Consider the following 18,343-nt stretch of genomic DNA (forward strand, 5'->3'; position numbering starts at 1 on the left):
ATCCACAATATTACAAAACCTGACATTTTGGGGAAGAGATAAAGCTTTTCTTCAATTCTGAATTTATATGCTAAATTAAGATCTTAACTGTTTAAAACAAAACCAAGCTGTCAATAACAAAGACAAATTCAGTGACTGAATGTCTTTTCTGTTGTGCTTGCTACCTAAATTTGGTTGTGAAGGGAACATTTGATAAAACTCTAACTTTAAAGGACTACAATCCTGACAGAAACAGTGATGTGAAGGTTCAGCATTAATCATTTCTGTTGAGGTATGGTGGATTTGCTTCACATCTCTGTTCAAACATTAGCAGACAGTCCAAAATTGTATTCACAAAGATTGGCAACTATTACTGAACAGAGAGAGTACCAGCTAAAATTTCTCACCTAATACTACTACTAGCAGCAGGAAAATAAAAAATAAAAAATCACACAGGTGTACAGAAGGTGTACAGAAATTTCTGCGTATGTGTATACACATATATATGTATATACATATATATAAATGTATATATGCATTTCTATATAAAATACACAGATTATTTTCTGAAATGCCTCCCCCTACCCAAGACAAACCCATGATTCGGGGAAGAAAAGCCATTTTGAGAGTGCACCTCAGTGACAGCAGCAGGCATATGCTACACATCTATGCTATAACCAGGACTGCGAGTCCAGGAGTGAACTTATGAAAACAATGGCTTCCAAGCTTCTCCCATCCTCCAAGCACCACCACTAATAGCAGGCGAGCCACGGATCAGCACCAACATCCATGAGGGCAGTAAGATTCACAGGTATATGAAGCACAACTTCTACCAAAGGTGAATGCCGCTAAGAGGGGGCAAGAAAGTATTCTGCTAATGGTCACTTGTGTTTTCTCTGCCGAGTATCAAAAGTCCAAGTGTGGGAACTGGCTGGAGTGCAACCAAATCAGAGTGGGAAAACACTCAGTTCTCATGCAGAGCGCTAAGAAGTTTTATCTCAGCCAGGCCAGTGTCTTTACTTGATCCTGCAGGCACTGAAGGCCATTTTGGGTGCTACGCAACCCACACAACCAGTTGGTTCTCACAAATGGTGAATGGCTGGAACACCAAAGCCATCAGAAGAAACGAGATAAAGGATTGACTTTGCTGTTCTTGCTCTAGTTGTGTGCAAAACTGGAGATAAAAAAGCAGTCCTTGGGCAAAGCTGTAACTTCGCACAACTTCAAGAACTTGAAATGGGGTGGGGACACCACTTCTAATGTGACTGTAGTGGGGGGAAATATGTGAAAAACAAGCACCAAGTGTAAAGCAAATGCATGTTCTGGCTGCACATTTTTTAGTAAAGCAGTACATTCAGTTTGAAGTATTTGAGGTAAATGGACTATCTATATGCTGGAAGCATTATTAGCTCTAAACAGAGTAAGTAGCTAAGCATAAAGATGAAAACCCCAAGGGGAACAAACCTGGGACACACCTGCACCAGCAGGACGACCTACGCATTTGCTCTCTAAGCACCTCTGCAATTCAAATTTAATCACGGGAATAGAAACACAGTTCCTAGAAAAAGTGTCAGAATGGAAGCCTGATGTCCAAGGAACAAGTATGGGCAAACCAAGACAGAGGCAGCTACGCAAGCTTTCTTGGTACTGTCTTGATGATGTACGCTGATAGTGATCTTCCAGGGTGAAGCAAAGAACACTTGATTGCCCCTGGTCATTCAGCCCCTGCTCTCCCTGCCAAATCTGTCTACAATGTTGTTAAATGGGGCTATTTGCGTTGGTGGCCTCTATAAACTGGACTAGACTATCAATCTTTTCTTCCACAGGCCAGTGGAAAAGGCACGATAAATCTAGGCTGAATTTCAGCTGGAGATACAGGACTGAAAGATGTGTATCGTTAAAGAGATAGCCACTTAAATCTGATATGTTTAGAAATTCTTCCTCATGCGAAATACTCCCTAATTTTCTGTTGATCCTTAACACCAATGGTCACAGTGCCTCGTAAATAATGCTTTTAAGAAGATGATAGGTCAGGTTCATGCTTTCAGAAGCTTTGTATTCCTGGCTCATGGGCTTCAGGATGTTTTGCCTCTGTGTCTAACCTCTGTGGGGGTCTCCAGAAAATTACCAACACCCCTATAAAGTTGACTGTAAATGCAGTCATAATCTGTTGTAGGATCAGACATACACATTCTGTGCCGGAAGGTACTAAGCAATATATTCTTGCCTGGTCTTTAATGACAACTTCATAGGGCGCCGCTCCAATGAAAAGCTTCTTCTGAAATAAGGCCCCAAGTTGTTCCTTGGTCATGTAAAGCATCCTGAGAGCAAAAAATCAAACAGTGTAACATTTTTCTTTAAATTGTTTCCTCTATTAATTGATAACATCAGTCACAACCGTTGGCCCAGGCTACCCCAAGGCACACAGATAAAACACCCATTGAGCACATTCCTTTAGGTGGAATTAGGGTCCTGTCTTTTTTTTTCTAGCCTCATATAATAGAGAATATGCAAGGGACAGCTAGTTAGCCTCCTACATCTCAGAAGCACAGCTGACGCCAGCTCAAAAGCCTGCTTTTTCTTACAAATATGCAAACAAATATCAATGTATGCATATAAAATACAGGTGTGTTGAGGGAGGGGTGACAAAAAAGGAAACAAGGTATTATTTAACTTCTGTTTCATCCTCCTCAGGGGAAAAAAGTCTGAACCAAATTCAATCCACGCTCCAAGACCATAGGACATGATGTCTTTGTTGGCAGAGGAAAGAGTCTAAGTGAGGGAAAGACTGAGCAGAGTATGATGAAGGTGCTTTGTGCACCTACACTGCAGCTGTACTCATTGCTCATATTTTTTCTAGTTTATACTTACTCTCACTTTAGGAACTTCCAATTCACAACACAGAGATCTCACCAGTACTCTTTAAAGAGAGAGCAAAAAAGAGAGAAAGAAAGAGAGAGAGAAAAAGAGAGAGAGCAAGAGAGAAAGAAAGAAAGAGAGAGAAAGAAAGAAAGAAAAAGAGAAAAAGAGAGAAAGAGAGAAAGAGAAAAAGAGAAAAAGAGAGAGAGAAAGAAAGAAAGAAAGAAAGAAAAAGAGAGAAAGTGAGAAAGAGAAAGAGAGCAAGAGAGAAAGAAAGAAAGAAAAAGAGAAAGAGAAAGAAAGAGAAAAGAGAGAAAGAAAGAGAGAAAGAGAGAGAGAGAGAGAAGAGGAGAGGAGAGTGAGAGAGAGAGAAAGAGAGAAAGAGAGAAAGAAAGAGAGAAAGAGAGAGAGAGAAAGAAAGAGGAGAAAGAAAGAGAGAAAGAGAGAGAGAAAGAGAGAAAGGAAAGAAAGAAAGAAAAAGAAAGAAAAAGAAAGAAAGAAAGAAAGAAAGAAAGAAAGAAAAGAAAGAAAGAAAGAAAGAAAGAAAGAAAGAAAGAAAGAAAGAAAGAAAGAAAGGAAGAAAGAAAGGAAGAGAAAGAAAAGAAAGAAAAGAAAGAAAAGAAAGAACGCTAAGCCTGTAACATTTCAGTTGTCTTTGAAGCAAGATTTAACATGAGTGGAAGAATTGTACTGAAAAAAAAAAGGAGTCTGTCACAGTCCAGTACCTCACAGGCCACTGCAACAAGTTTGACAGCAGCCTCTATAGAGTTGGCTTGCTTCTGGTTCACTGCACGTGAATACCACAGTCAATATCTGCTCACTCGACTAATACTGCTGACTACAGCACAAAGAACACAGGAATTTTGTCCAAGAAACCACAGGCTCAGAGCCTCTGAATGTGCACTATATTTAGAGCTTGCATTCTTTGCAGCTGATAACAGAATGAGATATTAGAAATTTCAAGCAGCAAAACTCTAGCATTGCAATTGTTCTATGTATTTTTGGTTAAAAATTAAGGTAATGATCCACATTTGCAATGATTTTGCCCATGAATATTTTTCCTACTTGTTTTGTTCACGTTTTCCCCTCTCATTTTCCATCTTTCTCAGAGTCTGTGTAGCTCCTTACATTAGTTGTAACTGTAAAGATCTACAATTACTCAGTTCACGATAAATGCATACAAAGATATTCACCCCTGTTATCTAAAGAGGATGCATGCACACACGCACACAAACATGCACACTCATAGACACATCCATACACAGGGAGTGCCCCAAAAGCTTGAAATCATGTCTAGTTATTCCTTGGTCTACAGAAAAAAACGTTACATACAACAAGGTGTCTCGAGGGCACGACTTTGCTGGCCATTCATTTTGCTTCCATCACCTCTTAACTCATGCTGGTTTGAACACCTGCCTTAGGGAATCACTTCTCACTGGCAGCCAAGAATTCATCCTAAGTGCTGTTAACTGCCCAGATAGGGGTAAATCAGCTAAGTGGCAGCGGTGTTGAGTGCCAACAGATACCTTACCACTGATAAACCTAGGAACTGTTTCTCTGCAACAACATAATTCATACAAATCTCTTCCAAGAACCCCTTCCACTGGATTGGGCCCCACCAGACGAATCTGTGCCACTGCCTCTCAGGTGGGGCTCAGGCAACTGATTCCCTTTAGACCAGCAGAGGAGTGTTCCCAAGGACCACCAAGGGGCTTTCTCTCTCTTTTTCTTCCCTCTGTATCACCCCGGGAAGTTGCCCTGTGAGTTCTTGCTACTACTGAGTGCCCGTATCATGAGAGGTGGCCAGCCAGCAGCCAAACGGATGGTAGAAGCACGCCTTTCTCATTAAGGCTGGGGGCTGCTGCCTCGCAAGGGCTTTTCTTGACACAGTGGGGGGGGGGGGGGGAAGGATGGAAGATTTGGGGGAAGTTTCTACCAAAGGATTTTTAACAAAACAAACCATTGCATTTTACAAGTTTTCCCTTCTACATTAAAAATCTCAACAAAATTTTCCTCTTATTTCAATTGCTGTAACTTCCCCAGCCATCCCAAAATCAAGCTGGCTGTAGAAAAGAACAAAGAGCCTCTGTTAACGCAATATTTATCTGCTGCTATTGTTTCTCCTTTATAAATCCGTAGTTCCTTGGCATTACAATTAGCTACCCCAGAGAAAATGATTATGTCACAAAGTATTATCCGCCACAGAAACAGATGAATGATGTGAACCAAATGTAATCTGGTGTGCTTAGAGGCAATTCTGTTGACTTTCATGTAAATGTGCTTGCTAAAAACAAGGATGATTTTTAGCAGTGAATCCTTATTTGATCTAGAATTTATTTGCCAGCAGATATTCTTTTCTTAATACTGCTTTTTCCTAGTAGGAACAGAGAAACAAAGAAGAGTTGAATTGAGTGTACAGAAACTTCAGACTACAGCTTACCTAAACAAATCAATGTAACTGAATTTATGTAAAATGGCTACATTTAAAAATATTTATGTATTTTTATCCACATTTTTGCCTACTTTTTTTCCTTTTGAAGTGTCTCAAAATCAAAAATTTGAATCACATATCCTTTTTTTTCCCTGCAATTCAATATATGCCACCAATAATTTGCTTTCCAAACTTCTCCCAGTTTCAGATAAGTTCTTAAAAAGTCTGTTTCTGAAGCTACTCTGTAAGCCTGCTTGCAAAGGAGAATTTATGGTCTGCCAGTCTTAAGGTAAATATTACTAAACAAGTACCAACAGCTAAACAAAACACTGATTCACTGTTTTAAATGACGCAACACCATATACTGATTGAGAGATTGCAGTCCTGGTCCTGACTCAGGTTTCCTCTTACCTGCTTTGCAAAAGGCCTGGCACTGAACGAAAATTATCTGCTGAAGTTTATGTGTGGGCATCTGGCCCAGCTATTTTACTTCTGTGAATTACCATCACCACACTACTCTGTCACTAACAGGCATACACATTGCTCGCAGAGCCTATAACACACACACATGGCATATAACAAACTCAGAATGACCTTAACAAGTCACCAGACCACGCTGCTTCCTTCTCAGAGACCTGCTATAAAAATCCTCCAGACTATTAGCAGCTGCCTATTCTCAACGCTGCACTTCACTTCCAGGGACAAGTTTCTTGGGGTGCTTCCCATTTAATACAAGATTTCTCCCTGCTTACAGAAAATACTTTCATGGCTGATATTGGAAAGCCCTAACTACAGTCATCTTTTCATGTCCCAAGAGCTTCCCAGTCTTTCTTCTTCGAAGGCTCCTGGCTCCCGGTCCAAGTCGTAAAGTAATTAAAGCCAATTCAAGGAGTGATGTTTTTCACACTGGGTGGGGCTGTCCTTCCCACTGTGAAAGGATCAATGAATGACTCCTTGCCAAGTCTCCAGCTTGGAGGTACACTGAGGTAAAGCAGCAGGTAAAAGATTTAAGAAGTTTAAACACCAAGATTTTTAAAAGAAATGAGAGCTTAGGAATGAAAGCGCAAAGGAAAAAATCAAAATGTCAGTGATGAGGCTGAGAAAGTCCTATCAAACATATGGCAAGCAGTTTCTCTCATAATCAAGGATATTTTGCGGAGCCAATGCTTTAATCTTCTCGCATTTGTACATCCCCCATTGTACTGCATGGTCCAGAATCAGAGGCTGATGAAAGCTGAATGTCTGGGCCTGACTTTCCTTTCCTTTTCACCCTTGTGTAACTGATGTCTGTATAAATTAGATATGAAATAACATATCTAAGAATCAGACTCTCTTTTTATCAACTTGACGCTGTCTGCAAGCAAAACACATGCTTTGCTTCAGTACTGGTGCATTCACACAGTTAAAAATACCTGTTCAAGGCATTCATGTTAGGCACAAGCACAACGGTCCACACACCATCGTTTCAGGGCGTAAGACTGCCAAACTCAGACGCCGCAAGCCTCAATCAGCAGTTCGGAAAAAAAGGAGCTTGGAGCATTATTGATCCTAGGAAGCTACAAGACAGCAGCTTTACCTTGCAGCTTCCTTCTTCCAAGGGCAGCCTCCTCTGGCCATAAGCATATGGGTAAACATCAGTGCACTTTCCCTTAGATCTACCTGCTCATGCTCCCTTACTGACAGCCCAGGGCTAATGTAAAAAGGGGTGGCACAAGAAAGAGAGACGGAGGCTAAATGGATTAATGTTTTGGAACATACATGGTGTATCTTGCAGCACATTCAGCCCTGAAACTTTTAACTTTCTACTAGCCTCCTACAACACATGCACTAACTGCTCTGAGATGCACACAGGCCACCACCCTGGAGCTGTTCCTGATGCTGCCACCTGTCCCACCTCTGCAGGAGTGTGCATCCTTCACAGCCACCTCAACAGCACCTGGAAATACCAGGTTAAGTCATCTTCAAAGGCTGTCCAACCCAACTTTGAAAGGAAGCAGATCAGGAGCAACCTACTAAAACAACTCAATAAAGGTATGGGAATGAATGACCAAGAATGGTAGCTTCCTAAATCGCTGAAGTTAAATCCATTAATAGCAGTTTGCCTCTGTCTTAGGAGCTTTGGGGTTTTATAATTAATAAATCAAAACTCTCATCCTGGCTAACTCAGATTTTAAAAGTTGTGGGACTACAAAGTTATTCACACTTGCACTATCATAAAAATAGTCAAGACAACGTTATTATTCCTCTGCTCACTGCTAACAACTCTCATTCCAACAAAGCCAACGTCAACAAAGACATCAGGGAACTTGAAGAGTTAGCTAACAGTAAATTTATGATTTGGTTCTTAAGGAGTAAAAAAAAATAGCATGCTCAAAGTATTAGTTTATGTTCAAATAAATACCCTCATTAGCAGCAGGATTTTGAATCACTGCACACCAACCAGAGAAGGCATCACACTCTACTGGATGGCGTAGCAAACATCAAGAACCAAAACATAGTTTAGCTTCAGTTTCTCCTTTAGTACTTTACTTTAGAAATCAATTTTGAAAATTAAGAAAAAGCTAGACAAAACCACCACCACCACTACCCCAGAAAGCAGAAGTGGCATTACTAAAGCCATGCTTCTTTTGGTACGTTTTAATCATAGGATGTTTAACAAGTAATTCAACTTGCTAGTTCAATGAAGAGTAGAAAAACTGAGTTACAGTTTACTGGAATATTTTTTTTAATTAAGGTTCATCCCTTGATGGGGGGCGGGGGGGAACACAAGCTCCAGCTCCAATTACACTTTTCATATATTGCTGCTGAACAACAACTTCAGTTTCATACACCTTCCCTGAAGTATAAAGCAAAGATGTACTGTAGAAATTCCAGGATAACTACATAGTTCTAACAAACAGGTTTTGGTAACACAAAGTGACACATTTCAGTACATATTCATAAGGGTTGGGGGTTATTATTGGGCTGTAATTGCAGTTGTTCTAACACCTAATAAGCCATGGCTGGAAAAACAAAGGCAGGTTAATTTGTGATTTCCTCTACTCATTCAGAGGCAAATTAAGTGTCAAACAGCTAATACAGAACATATTTCATTTTATGAGATTTTAATTTAATTCTGCACCATATCGTTGATGCCTTAATGTAGGGTGGTTTATCTAGAGGAAGAGCAATTTATAAACCTCTTTCAATTGAAATCTTTAATGATAGGATACGATAGCATAATTACAGCAATGCCTGCTAGTCCTACTATACATAAGCATCTGTCAGCAATTCCGTCATAAACATAAACCCTTATTTTAGGGGTTTATAACTCAAAATGTAAAATTTGGCTCCAGGCTGAAATTTGGGATACCACAGTTCTGCCCATCAGCAACTAAACTGTAAGAATTATACATATAAACACACATACCTCCTTAGAGCTGCAAGTCTGTAAGAGCCCTGCAACACCTTAAAAGATCCTCACTTTTTCTTTTTCACTTGGCCATTGTTCAAAATCATGTGCACACATAGGCATCATGTGGACAAGGCCCTCTCCACATTTTTTCTGCACTTGTATTAAACCTAAACTAATTCCACTAAGGCTTGACAGGTTCTGGAACACATTCCTGGGAGCATGGGTAACAGGAATGATGCCAATTTTTTGCCCATATTTATATTACACACACACACCCACTTGAGAGTATTATAAGCTGAGGAGAAAACCACGCATACAATGAAGTCATTGATCAAGCTGTAGGTAAACATTTGTATCCTGACTCATGTTCTTGCCATTTTCTCTCAGAATTCTGAAATAACTTCTCAGACCCAGTTCGTTCTTCTTCTTTTTTCTTTTTTTAAAATGGGTGTTAGGACAGAAGTTCAAATGATGGCTCCAAACAATCCCAAATCTAACACTCCTAAGTCATACTCACACCAGGCTCTGTAAAACTTGCAAGAAAACTGATGGGCGTCTACCTTACACATCCACTAAAATGTATTCCCTGAAGCTGCAAAACCATGACAAACCTTAACATCCACAAAGAAACTGTTGGAGTCCAACCCATTTTTCTAACTTGATTGTGTATTTACATTAATTATATTGACTACAAGGGCTCCAAGGGTCCACTACAGCTCATCATTCCAATGAGGACAAAAACCAAACGAGTGGAAGGATTGACAGAAGTTAATGGAAAAATAAACGGCCGGTATCAAGGAAATTTTGAGTGTAAAGCTTGGGTTGACATCAGGGTGCACCTCTAAAGCTGTATCGCATCACACGAAGATCTCCCCCTCTCTAAAAAGCCTCTGCAGGGCCCGGCTGAATCACCGCCACACCACGGAGTGTGGCAAGGAGCGGGTCCATGCAGCACCAGCACCCTTCTGCAGAAGGGGCATTGACTTTGGTGTCAGAGGGGATGACCACTGAAGGCCAAATGAGGGACAAAGCAGGCATTTTCAACGTTGATCTTTTGGGGCTCTCACAGAAATCGTGGCAATTTTAGCAGTGCAGGCTGCTAGTCCCAATTTCCCACTGTCGCCCAAAGCCAGGAACAGTGGTCTACCCACCCAAAAGCCCTGCCTGTGGGTGCACTGGCGTCATGGCATGGACTGAGTTCATGGGGCTGAGGCTTTGGAGAGGGCTCAGCACAGCAAGCGCTGCCAGGCAGGGTCTACATGGCATGAGATCCAGAAACCTCCACGACGGCTAACCTTGCAGTATCCAGGTTTTGGATGATGGTCTTCTGCTGATGCAGCTTAAAACACTTCCTGGGGGCTCCCTACTCTGTCTGCCTCGCACCGAAGACAAAGACAAATTCTCCACTAGCTTCAGAAGAAGTAGGATCATCCCCCCAGCTCCCAAAAACATCCAAGCAGAACATTCACTGCACTGCAAAATCTAGGATGACCACGTAATGACTCTGTCTGAGCCTGCCACCTTCAGCTTACATGTTTTTTACCAGAAAATATAAGCATATATTTGAGTACATTTTATGACGTGGTTGACTGTGGTGTTAACAGTGATGCACCAAGAGGAACTCTGAGGAATAAATCACAAGTTTCTGTACTCTCTCTTTCTATAAATATCCACTTTTCCTCTAATGCCCAAGAAGACTGCATCACAGATTTATTACTTACCTTCAGGCAAATTTTCTCTGAAATTACAATTTAGTTATAGAAGACTGACCCAAAAAAACCTGTTAGTAAAATATTGTGTGTGTACTTGGGCATGTAGTTAGGATTGTTAATATCAATTAATTCTGCTCTCACAGAGGAGGACTTGTTTAAAAAACTTCATTTTTCTTCTGCATATATGTAATTACACAGCTGTAACTAATAGCCATAGCAAAGCAATTTGCCATCTAAACAACTAGCATTATTCTTCTAAGTATTACTTGTGCTTTTCTTCTTGTATTTTCTCAGTACGAGAGGTGATTAGTAGGTATGATTAAACGTATGTATCAAGACTTTTAGCGAAGTACTAAGCCCTGCTTTTCGCCTCCATTTTTAATGGTACATAGCAGTTTTCTGAACATAACTCTTTTATTCTGCAATGCTGATATCTGTCTCCCCATACAGAAGAAGATAATATTTATTTCTACAGGATTTCACCACTAGTGCCCTTTTCTAATGCATGTTATCACTCGTATTCATTTCTTTTATCTTTGTGTAAACCATGTGCTCTATCACATTTGCCATTTTGTTTGGGTGACATTCCCATCAATCAACCAATTGCCTGTGCATGCACACAACAAGGACTATGAAAATTTACCAAAAATTTCATTATGCTTCATAGCAGTCGCCAGAAAAGAAAACAAACACCTTTGGCATGAGAGGAAATTTTAGCTATGAAGAATCCTAAGCTCAATATAGACAAAATACATGCTTTGCCTGTCTGTATTTCACAGCGTTCAGCACTTTTTAATTTTATATTTATAGAATGACAGCACACAGAATAAATGTCAGCAAAACACTTGGGTAACATTTGCCAGCCACCTATTGTAACAGGAATTTTTCAGGCACCAGCCTGGCTTTTACCTCACTAAGAGATAACCTTGACACTTTCTAAAGGTACATCTCGCTCTCCAACAAGACTGGCAAAGGGCGCCAGGTGCATGGCTTTAAGCACTGCAAAGGTTCATATACTTGCCCAATCTTCCAGGCAGCTGGAACAAGGGGAAATACTGAATACTCACACATGCAGAGGAGGAATGGGAGATGGTTCATAATGGTAGCGTCCCTCATGATGTCTCGCATCAATTGGTACAGGAGGGTGGAATGCTGGAAAGAGGTGAGGCGGATCTGAAAAAACAAACGAGGTTCCCAGATCGAGTATCTCCAACAACTCTTTAAAAACAACATTCATAAAAACGGAACAGATATGGAAAAGCATTGTGTCAACAGTGCTACGACTTACGGGTCGCATTCTCCTTCCCCACTGCGCTTAGTCAGGTCTGTCCGAGAGGAGATTTTGGCCCACAGTGTTTGCATGAATATGTATTTAGTAATTTTAATATTCTCTTTTTATAGCTTAAATGGGAAGGGACGTAAAGAAGTTGTTAATAAATAATTATGTGCCCATATGTGAAGCGTCAGATCAAAAGGACCATCAAGCCTTTCATAAGCACTCCTGATTTATTTATTTTTTATTTTAAAAAGAAAAAAAATAATCATTCCAGGACCAAAAGCCTAAGCAGAGAACACAATACAATAAAAAAAAAGTATACCCTCAGAGATGTACACACAATCCTACAACAGAAAACAGAACTGAAGTGGTATGCTGAGAAATGACTATCTGGAGTAAATCAGACAATGGAGTTAAAAGGGAAATGCAGTTGGGAAAGGCTATACCGGAGATGCTTAAATGCATCACACCGATGGCTGATGGTCACATCTGGAGGAATGTGCTTGAGGACAGGGAGACTTAATTTCATACGCTGCTCTTAAAAAGGAAGGGGGCTTTCTTTGTCCCCATGGCTGGAGACCCGGGGACCCGCAGCTGCAGTAAGCTCCCCTGCTTGTCTCCTCCAAGATTTTCGCAGGATGGGGTTTTGCAGCTGCCAGAACTCCTGTTCCCCACTGTTTCCAGAGAGCCTCAGCAACCTGGCTGACAAAAGGGGGAATGTGCCCTCGCCGCCCCCACCGGGCTCTTGCCCTGTGGGACCCAGCAAAAGCCCGCCCCGCAGCTCCCCACCACTTTTCCAGCAGGATTGCCTCCCAGCCTTGGAGGAAACAATGCACATGGACCGTGGCTCCACACACCAGCACACCCGGGCGAGCTGTGTGCCTAGAGGAGGTTACTGCTGACCGCGCTGCTCGCTGCTACCTCCCAAATGTTCAAAAATTCAAACATGATGCTGAGTATCTTCTGCGGCATGAAACAAACTGATCCTGCCCAGTTATTACCCGATTGCCACTCTGGATGAAGTCATGTGTTTATTCGACACCAAGAGTGGAGCAGTACAGACATTAGGTCATGTCATGTATTTACTAAAATTCTTCTACAAAGAAAGAAAACTTTAATTACGCACCGGCAATAAAACTACACCTATTTCAGTTTTGCCTGCTGACTCTTCAAGGTATCTTCGTATTTCCTGCCTTTCCTATTCAGCAAAACGTCATCCTCCTGTTTGATTATGTAACCTGTGAAAGCAGTTCCCTCACCAACTAGAGATGATTATTAAAAAAAAAAAAAAAAAAGGAGTTCTGTCTTTGATGTTTGTCAAAAGTTGAGTTAATTTATCATTATGTTTTGAAGCAGGAGAAAGAACTAAAGGAACAAACCTCATGGCCCTGAGAGAGTAAATGGAGGGCACAAAGGGGAAAGTGTGACAGTTCTGAGGAGATATTCCCAGTATTTCAGGAAAATCTGGAAACATCAACACAGTCTGTCCAGTTTCATGGCTTGATTTTGTGAAACATCACTAACATGATCAGCCACAGCACATTTCTGCCATTTACTGGCTTGGGGCTTAGGCACCATAAATGAAAAATAATTGTGGCTTACTCCAGGGAGCTGGGACCTCAAACTTGCAGTAGCTTTAATTCTGGTTCTGCTGCACTAACTGGACCTTGGCATGCACTCTGTTACAAGCTTCGCTCCCCATGCTGAGCACTCCTGGGCTTCAGCAGAAGCAAAGGTGAGTCACAGATGACCAGGTACCCCTGTGAACACAGTGTCATTCATCACCCAAGTGGAGGATGCTCGCTGCCACCTTCTGAAACACATTCCTAACCACCCGCCAAGGTGGAGCAGGGGAAAAGGGGCATGGGAAGTGTGGTTTAGCACATCTCCCTGCTTGCTCTGTGCCCTACTTTGCTGGTATTTGACTACAGCAGCGTAAGTCAAAGGGAGGAGGTTTTAAAGCAGACATCTGGCATTTTACCATAAAAACTCTGCCACCATTTTTTTCAGCAAAGAAGGAAGTCACTGTGCACAGGCAAGTCTTTCTTTGCCTGACCTGTCTCTGGAGCACAGGTGAGACCACAGTGATTTTGTCACCCTTACTCTGGTCAGACAGGATGGGCTCCACCTGGCCAAGGCAAGCAATCCCGCTCAGGATGCCATGCCTCCTCACTGTCCCACCCTCATCCAGCCTGAGCAGCCACCCATTAAAAACAGTTCCAATATTTAAGCAGTGAAACACCGTTTAACACTTCTGAATGTGATCATCTATCTTCCCCTATCTGGGAAATGGAAAATGAGCATTAAAGGACCCAAAAAGAGTATTCCCCTTTGTGGGGCCTGTGCAGTGCAGGGCACCAACAAGTTGTACACATGGGATACAAATCCCCAAAAGTACCTTTTTGAGTCCTCTCACATTAAGCTCCTTTGTATAGCTTGGTTGCATCTTGTTTGCAGTTTCCATCTGGGAAACAGCCGTACTCCATCACAGTACCGGGAGATGTCTCTGTCAGCCCTGTGCCGACCAGAGCAGAGCTGCATATCAAAACCCAACATAATTATCCATCTCACAGTTTATTATTTACACATGAGCAATACAGCTGGTGAACATCATAACTCAAGTGTATGTGTAATAAGTTACTACACTGTAGCCATCTCCTGTTGCAACTCTTAAGAAAAACCACATGATGACTTTTCCAAAGTCAGGCTAAAACTGCTGAAGCAGAATAAAGTGCCACTAAACCTGGCTACCTCCTATTTATCATATAATTTCCTGACTGATGGTTCCACAAACCAGCTGCTAAGTGCTGTGTACTCTACTGTCAGCCGACTAACATGCTAAATGGGAGACAGGGAGAATAATGTGCAGAACTAGTGGAGTCAATTTTACGGAGGGAATTCAAATTCTGCTGTGTTTGGGTCAGCCCTCAGCACAGAAGTAGGCAGTAAATTCTACGTGCTTGGGGGCCCAAAACCACTCCACTTTGAAGAGCATTGAATATTTATATGGAAAGACTCTTAGATCAAACAGAGACCTGCCAAAGCACTCATCGTCCAGGGCTTCACTTGGAATTCACTTGAAACTCCATAAAAATGTAATCGGTTGACACGTATTTATATGGAAATACATAGCAAGAAGTTTACAAAGCAGTAACTTGGGCTGTAGCCAGTTTCACATTGCTACTTCATAACCCACCCAGTAACTATTTCATTAAAGGCACCATCAGAATATTACAGGCACATTCTGCTGCTATTATTTATGCTGTAGCTGAGTAAAGAATGAGTGAGACTATTCACAGGCTAGATACAGAGGTCCTCAAACTTTTTAACCAGGGGGCCGGCGCGCGGATGAAGTGGCAGGCAGTCATCTGCGGCTGCTTGGTTTCCCCCCCCAACCCCCGGCGGGGCGGGGCGGGGGGGGGGGGCTGTCTGTAAATACCAGGGGCCAGATTGAGGACCCTGGGGGGGCGTATCTGGCCCGCAGGCTGTAGTTTGAGGACCCCTGGGCTAGAATTTAATCTAGACCTACCTACCTGACTCCTGGCTGTTGTGAGAGATGCTCTACCTATCTAGAAAACCAGAGGGCAACTTAATGTAAAAGACAGGATACCTGCTCTGACTATAATAATTTTCACATTTCTTATATAAACTGCAAGGAACAAAACTCTTACCCTTAGCAAAAAGGCACTCCTCTCACCAAAATAAACTGACTAAAATCTAACTGCCTATTCCGCGAGGGAAATTATTTATTATCATTTGCAACTTCTTAAAAATTCTGGCTGAGAGGCAAACTACTGCAGCGTATGCCAGGCAGTTTTCTTGTAGATATCCAAAGGCAACTGTGAATTCCTGGACCGATCCTTCAATTACATCCTTACAGAGACTCCCTAACATAAGTGTACAGTGCAGCAGTAGAGACGGACAGATGCTGCCTGTGTATTTGGAGCCCTCAGCTCCAATTCAGCAGAAGTATCTGACACTGTGCTTAAATTTCACCATTTTCAAGAACTTACAAGGACGTGCCAAGGCAATGGAAATACACTTAAACACATTCCTCACACATTGCTGAATTTGTTAGCTGTTGCCTTCTGAATTCTCTGCTGCCTACTACTGTAAGCTTCCTTCAGATGCTCTCCTGTCTCCTGCATAGCTAACTGGGTCTCCTCAAAACAAAATGGGGAGATACAACTGCCTGAAATGCTACAAACTCATCAATTTTAGCACCGTGAGATTTTCTGGAAAATATGTCAATTTATGCTGACTTCTTCTTGTGTAAAATGTGCCTTTTTATTTCTTCTTCAAGAATCTTTCTCGCCTTCTTAAAGTGAATAGGGTCATCTCTCTCAAATTACAATCACTCCTATACAGGAAAAAAGAAGAGACCTACACTTGTTCTCTGAAAGTCGGCAACCTAGGGCTCTGCTGCAACATCAAGGGAAGGAGACTGGGAGAAATGACAGGGATGTTCCTCGCTGCTGAACAGCAAACCTGAACTGAAGTCTGATGAGATGGAGCAGGCAGCAGCAATTCACTGAAAGACTCAGTGGAAAGGTAGACGATGCCAGGTGCCGTGCAGCATCTTGAGGCAAAGGCAAAGAGGTTAGGCTGCTCCAAAGCTCACTGAAGTTAAGGGTTACTTTTCTGTAGACTCTGTAGTCTCTCAGATAAGCCTTACTTGGGGGATCACTACATTTGGAAACTTCAGCTGTGGTGGTCCACACCCTGCCCTGAGCTAACCAACTTGCTCTAGCACCTTGTGATTCCTGCCAAACCCTTGAGGAAGATGGCCGCTGAAACAACAGGCTACGTTTTTCAGCATGTCAAGAAAACATTTGCTACTGTAGAAAATGCCTGCATCGGCTTGAATGTGCCCAGCATGGCCCTGATGCCTGCACCTGTGTCATGAAATCAGGGCCAAGCAAACACAGGACTCAAGCCCAACACAGGAAGCCCTTGTTATGTTTTAGCAGATTTGTTCTCAGGACAATCAGCTCACCAAATTAAATGTCAGAACTGAGCCAGGTGCAAAACTCTGTCTCAGATATAACCTCATTTGAGGTGAAATCTCCTTCCCGCTTAAATTCATTACAGTCTTGATGCTGAACTCAGTGGTACCAAGCTTCCACACCAGATGTAACAGAAACAATATCAGGCAAAATATAGCCTCCCCGCTAATGTCTTTTCAATATGCAGAACAGTTTTGAAGAGTTTGCCAGCAAATTTCTACACTTCCTTTGGTTCATAAGCTGATCACCAGATGGGAATTTTCTAATATTCAGGTTGCAGAGTCCCTAAGGGCACCACTGTTTCTTCATGTACATTCGTTTCAACTGATCTGAATGTAATGGTATTGCCAGGTTTTGTGGGAAGAATTAGGTTCTTTTTTGCCAAACAAAGATCTTATTTTGGATTTCTGTTTAATTACAGCTTGCGTTCGGGCTCAATAAGAGCACATGTTGTCTTTGGGGGGCTGGGGGGCTGTGGTTAGCTCTTTTTCAAAAAGGGGTGAGTTCTCTATGTCTGCTTATACAAAGGTTTGAATCAGGAAGAAAAATGACTGAGCCACAGCCACACGTTAATGCATGCACCTAAATTTGTGCACTTTGAAGGGTCTCTCTAAGGTGACTGGCATTGCTGCTTCAGCGTGGCTAGTTGCCACCCACAGCACTGCTTATTTGCAGGCTGATCCACTGGTGTGCTACAGCCAGTTATCTCAGGAGGCTTTTCCCCCTCCTCCTGTGTGTGTGTCCCTCTGTGTGTGCACGTATGCACATGCACACCTCCAGTGTGGCAACTGTCGTGTTGACACGGATGCGCCTACTCACTATCTGACTTCACAGAGAAGGAGATTTTAAGTAGGAAAAAGAAAAAGCCATGGCAAAACCAAAAAAAGAAAAGCAAATAAATAGATAAAGCCAAGAAACAGACAGAGTGAGAAAAAGATTTTTTAATTTGTAAGTCCTCTCCATTTCAGTATCGCTAAATGTTAATTGTGATAACATAGAGCAGATATACCACTTCCAGAGAAAACCACAATCTTCAATCAGATCACATCCCTTCCATGTCCGCGTGTCTTAATGATGATCAGACTTCCCCTCCCTACCCTCTGCTTGTGCTTGCACAGCCTGTACGCTCATCTTAAAAATAAACCACAGGAGTTCCCAGCCAAACCTCACAAACTAGAGCACAGCTCCAGCTCCGTGCCTCTTGTTATGGCTGAATAATAATTTCTACCTGTGCAAAACTGAAAATTAAGACTTCGGGGCATCTTAGATCCCTGCCATCCATTTTACCACTTTTTAGTTTGTAAACTTAAACACCTTGTGGGAACATGTTTTATTGGTTTTAGTAGTTCCACAACAACCATCATGCCAAACACACGAAGGAGGAGCAGTTACCGGTGTGCTGGAAGAAAAGTGGCTGGAAATTATTTCATCAGCTGGCACTGAGAGGTCTCTAATATGCCAAATTTGCTGCAGGTATTGGCTAAATAACTGCTGGATTGATTTCAGTTTGAATGTTTTATTATTCCTCTCAGTCGCTGCAACTCTGCTGTCTGAGGAGCAGGACTGCCTTCTGGAATATTAACTAAACTTCCTCAAGTCCATTCAACTGACTCCAGTGCTCCCTGCCGTTTGCCCATCCGAAAAAAAGAAGAAAGAAAAAAAAAATGAAAAAAAGTAGTAAGAGAC

The 18,343-nt window shown here is 42.0% G+C and overlaps 1 protein-coding gene across 2 annotated transcripts in view; it reads right to left on the reverse strand.

Annotated features, from left to right (window-relative positions):
• GLI3 (GLI family zinc finger 3) overlaps positions 1-18,343 on the reverse strand; it is a 215,801-nt gene that overhangs the window by 85,902 nt on the left and 111,556 nt on the right. For both annotated transcript variants that reach the window (XM_055806548.1, XM_005232952.4), the window contains exon 4: positions 11,443-11,548. In XM_055806548.1, coding sequence (XP_055662523.1) covers positions 11,443-11,548 — 106 coding nt within the window. The remainder of the gene's footprint in view (positions 1-11,442; positions 11,549-18,343) is intronic.

Source organism: Falco peregrinus, chromosome 5 (genome assembly GCF_023634155.1).
Source record: "Falco peregrinus isolate bFalPer1 chromosome 5, bFalPer1.pri, whole genome shotgun sequence".
Classification (NCBI taxonomy): domain Eukaryota; kingdom Metazoa; phylum Chordata; class Aves; order Falconiformes; family Falconidae; genus Falco; species Falco peregrinus.